Here is a 3346-nt window from a genome sequence, read left to right on the forward strand (position 1 = left end):
TTGCTCCAGATGATCTTTACCATCTGACTCATGAACATAAACACTGTGTACACCCGGAGCCCACCTGACGTGGAGCTTCGGACTGCTCCACAAGTCTCCAGCATGCCTTTGGAAGCCCTTCTTTATTGGGAAATAAATACAGAGTGAAACATGTGGGCCACATGTGATTTTGGAGGCCAAAAGGAAGGCGGTTGACTTGCTCAGAACTCAGATCTCCATGAGCTGGTCACTCCCCACGATCACCTCGTTCACTCGTTTAGCTACAAAACAAAAGGGAAAACGTTTCCTGAGAACTGGCAGCAAGATGACATTTCAAACCCAAACCCAACTGCTTTTTTTTTTTTTCTTGGGTACAGAGTTTCACTCTTGTCACCCAGGCTGGAGTGCGAAGGCGCAATCTCTGCTCACTGCATCCTCCATCTCCCAGGTTCATGCGATTCCCCTGCTTCAGCCTCCCGAGTAGCTGGGATTACAGGCACCCACCACCAGGCCTGGCTAATTTTTGTACTTTTAGTAGAGATAGGGTTTCATCATGTTGGCCAGGCTGGTCTCGAACTCCTGACCTCAGGTGATCTGCCAGCCTCAGCCTCCCAAAGTGCTGGGATTACAGGTGTGAGCCACCATGCCCAGCCAAACCCAACTGCTTTTAATTCTGTGTTCACAAAAATTTATTTCTCTACTATTGTGGCTCTGTTCTTGAGAAACTCTTGGGAATAGGGGTATGAGAGAGGGAGCACCTTCCTATGCAGGAGGATGGGACCAACTTTCTACATACCTGGCTATTAATAGGAGAGCTTTAAATAGGAGAACTGAAACTGGGTCTTAAAGGGTGAACAGTTTCTCCAGGCAGTGATGGAAAGGAAGATATTCTAGGCTGTGAGAACAGCAAGGGCAAAGACAGTGAGATGGGAGAAAAGGGACCATGAAGTACTGTGGTGTGGCCAGAGGATAGGAAACGAGGGGATAAGAGTAAGAAATGAGGCTAAAAGGATAAATGGAGATAGTCAAAGAAAGGGCAATACCTTATATATAATACGGAAATAATGACACCTACTGCATAGGGTTGTTGTGAGAATTAAATTAGTTAAAGGTAAGTGAATGCTCAATAAGTTGTGGCTATTACTATTTCTATAAAGGTCAAATCCATAAGGCCCTCCATGACATCTTTGCCTACCTCTCCAGCTTCATTTCCCACTGTTCTCCATTTTATTCTCCATTTTACCAATAAGCCATACTGTTTTAATATGCCCCCCTCCTTTTTTTTGAGACAGGGTTTTGCTTTGTCACCTAGGCTGGAGTGCAGTGGGACGATCTTGGCTCACTGCAACCTCTGCCTCCTGGGTTCAAGTGATTCTCCCACCTCATCCTCTCCAGTAGCTGGGACTACAGGCATATGATGCCACACGTGGCTAATTTTGTTTTTTTTTTTGCGTTTGTGTGTGTTTTTAGTAGAGACGGGGTTTCACCACGTTGGCCAGGCTGGTCTTGGAACTCCTGGGCTCAAGTGATCCGCCCCGTCTCGGCCTCCCAAAGTGCTGGGATTATAGGTGTGAGCCACTGCGCTTGGCCCTGTTTTATACCTTTGAACTTTGGCGCATGCTGTTGCCTCTGCCTAGAATGCTTCCTCCTCCATTTTTTCCCATTGCACTCTTATTACCCTGTGTGCCCTAATGTAGTACCTGTAATATGTGATGCCTTCCCTTTAGAACTGTCCATTTCCTACTTTGTGAAACCACTGTACCTAATACAGTGGTTAATACAGGTACCTAATACCTAATACCTAATCTCTATTCCTACATCATTATACCATTCTCCTCTACTTCACTATAAGAACATTGAGGGCGCCAGGCACGGAGACTCACGCCTCTAATCCCAGCACTTTGGGAGGCTGAAGGGGGCGAATTACCTGAGGTCGGGAGTTCAAGACCAGCCTGGCCAACATGATGAAACCCTGTCTCTACTAAAAATACAAAATTGGCTGGGCATGGTGGTGCATGCTTGTAATCCCAGCTTCTCGGGAGGCTGAGGCAGGAGAATTGCTTGAACCCATGAGGTGGAGGTTGCGGTGAGCCGAGATGGCACCATTATACTCCAGCCTGGGCAACAAGAGTGAAACTGTCTCAAAACAAACAAACAAACAAACAAACAAACAAACCAAGAACATTGAGAGGAGAGATGGAACAGTGTAGTTATGATTATATCCCCAGTATATAGCATAGCTACTGCCCCATGATGATTTTAGAGGTTTTGGGTAATGACAAAGATAGGATATGGTCATGTAAGTGGAGAGCTAAAGCTGAATGGAGACGAAGGTTGGTAGAGAAGTTCAGGGAATCATGAAGCTGGAGAGCTGATGAATACATTTAAGTTGTCCAAGATGTTGTGACAAGTGAGGGAGAGGAGAGGAAGACTGCGAACCATAGGCTAAAGCTCTTAATAAATGTAGGGAATTACCCTGGAAGCTGACCAATGACAGGGTGAAAGGTAAGAAGAGTTATAGAAAACTTTCAAGGAAAAATAACTATAGAAAGGAGGCAGTGAGCCAATGACCTGGAAGGGGCAGGGGGAGCTAGGGAACAGACTATATCTGGCATGTTGGGGTTGATGTATTTTCACAGAGATTCAGTAAGCTGGAGGAAACCTGTAGGGGCACAACAAGCAGAACGAGGCCGGGTGCGGTGGCTCACTCCTGCAATCCCAGCACTTTGGGAGGCCAAGGTGGGTGGACTGCCTAAGCCCAGGAGTTTGAGACCAGCCTGGGCAAGACACCACCTCTACAAAAAATAAAAATATTAACTGGATGTGGTGGCACATGCTTGGGGTCTCAGCTACTCAGGGGCCGGGGTGGGAGGTCGCTTGAGCCCAGGAGGTCAAGGCTACAGTGAGCTGTGACTGTGCCACCTACACTTCAGCCTGGTGACAGAGCAAGACCCTGTCTCAAAAAACCAAAAAACTAAGCAAAGCTAGTGATGTTTGGTCAGGGATGGGAGTAGGCTCCAGCAAATACACTGGAAAATCTCTGGGCTGGAATCAGGTTGGGAAAGATCCCAAGGGGAAAAATACAAGGGAGGATGATAAGTTGGGAAAATAGCAATGGGATAGAAGGGAAAAACGTCACAAATAAAAAGTGCACTGTTGGGAAACTGGGAAGGCTTCCTGCTGGCCAGGAGGATTTGACCTATGTCAAGTATACGTCAACCCCCTGACCTATACCAGGTCTACCTTCATGGTCAAAGAACTGATCACTCTGGCCACAGGGAAGAGATCCCAGTTCTCTCACTGACTGTAAGAAGAGACTCAGATGAAACATGCTTTTAGCAGTTAGTGGATTTTTTTTTTTTTTTTT

At 46.5% G+C, this 3346-nt stretch overlaps 1 protein-coding gene across 2 annotated transcripts in view; it reads right to left on the minus strand.

The window, feature by feature from the left end:
- EIF2B3 (eukaryotic translation initiation factor 2B, subunit 3 gamma, 58kDa) overlaps positions 1 to 3346 on the minus strand; it is a 150448-nt gene continuing 147102 nt past the window's right edge. Inside the window, exon 11 of one of the 2 annotated variants that reach the window (XM_012001865.1) lies at positions 1 to 260. In XM_012001865.1, the coding sequence (XP_011857255.1) occupies positions 257 to 260 (4 nt within the window). In that variant the 3' untranslated portion in view covers positions 1 to 256. The remainder of the gene's footprint in view (positions 261 to 3346) is intronic. The other variant, XM_012001864.1, reaches the window with a different exon arrangement.

Source organism: Mandrillus leucophaeus, unplaced genomic scaffold (genome assembly GCF_000951045.1).
Source record: "Mandrillus leucophaeus isolate KB7577 unplaced genomic scaffold, Mleu.le_1.0 Scaffold67, whole genome shotgun sequence".
NCBI classification, from domain to species: domain Eukaryota; kingdom Metazoa; phylum Chordata; class Mammalia; order Primates; family Cercopithecidae; genus Mandrillus; species Mandrillus leucophaeus.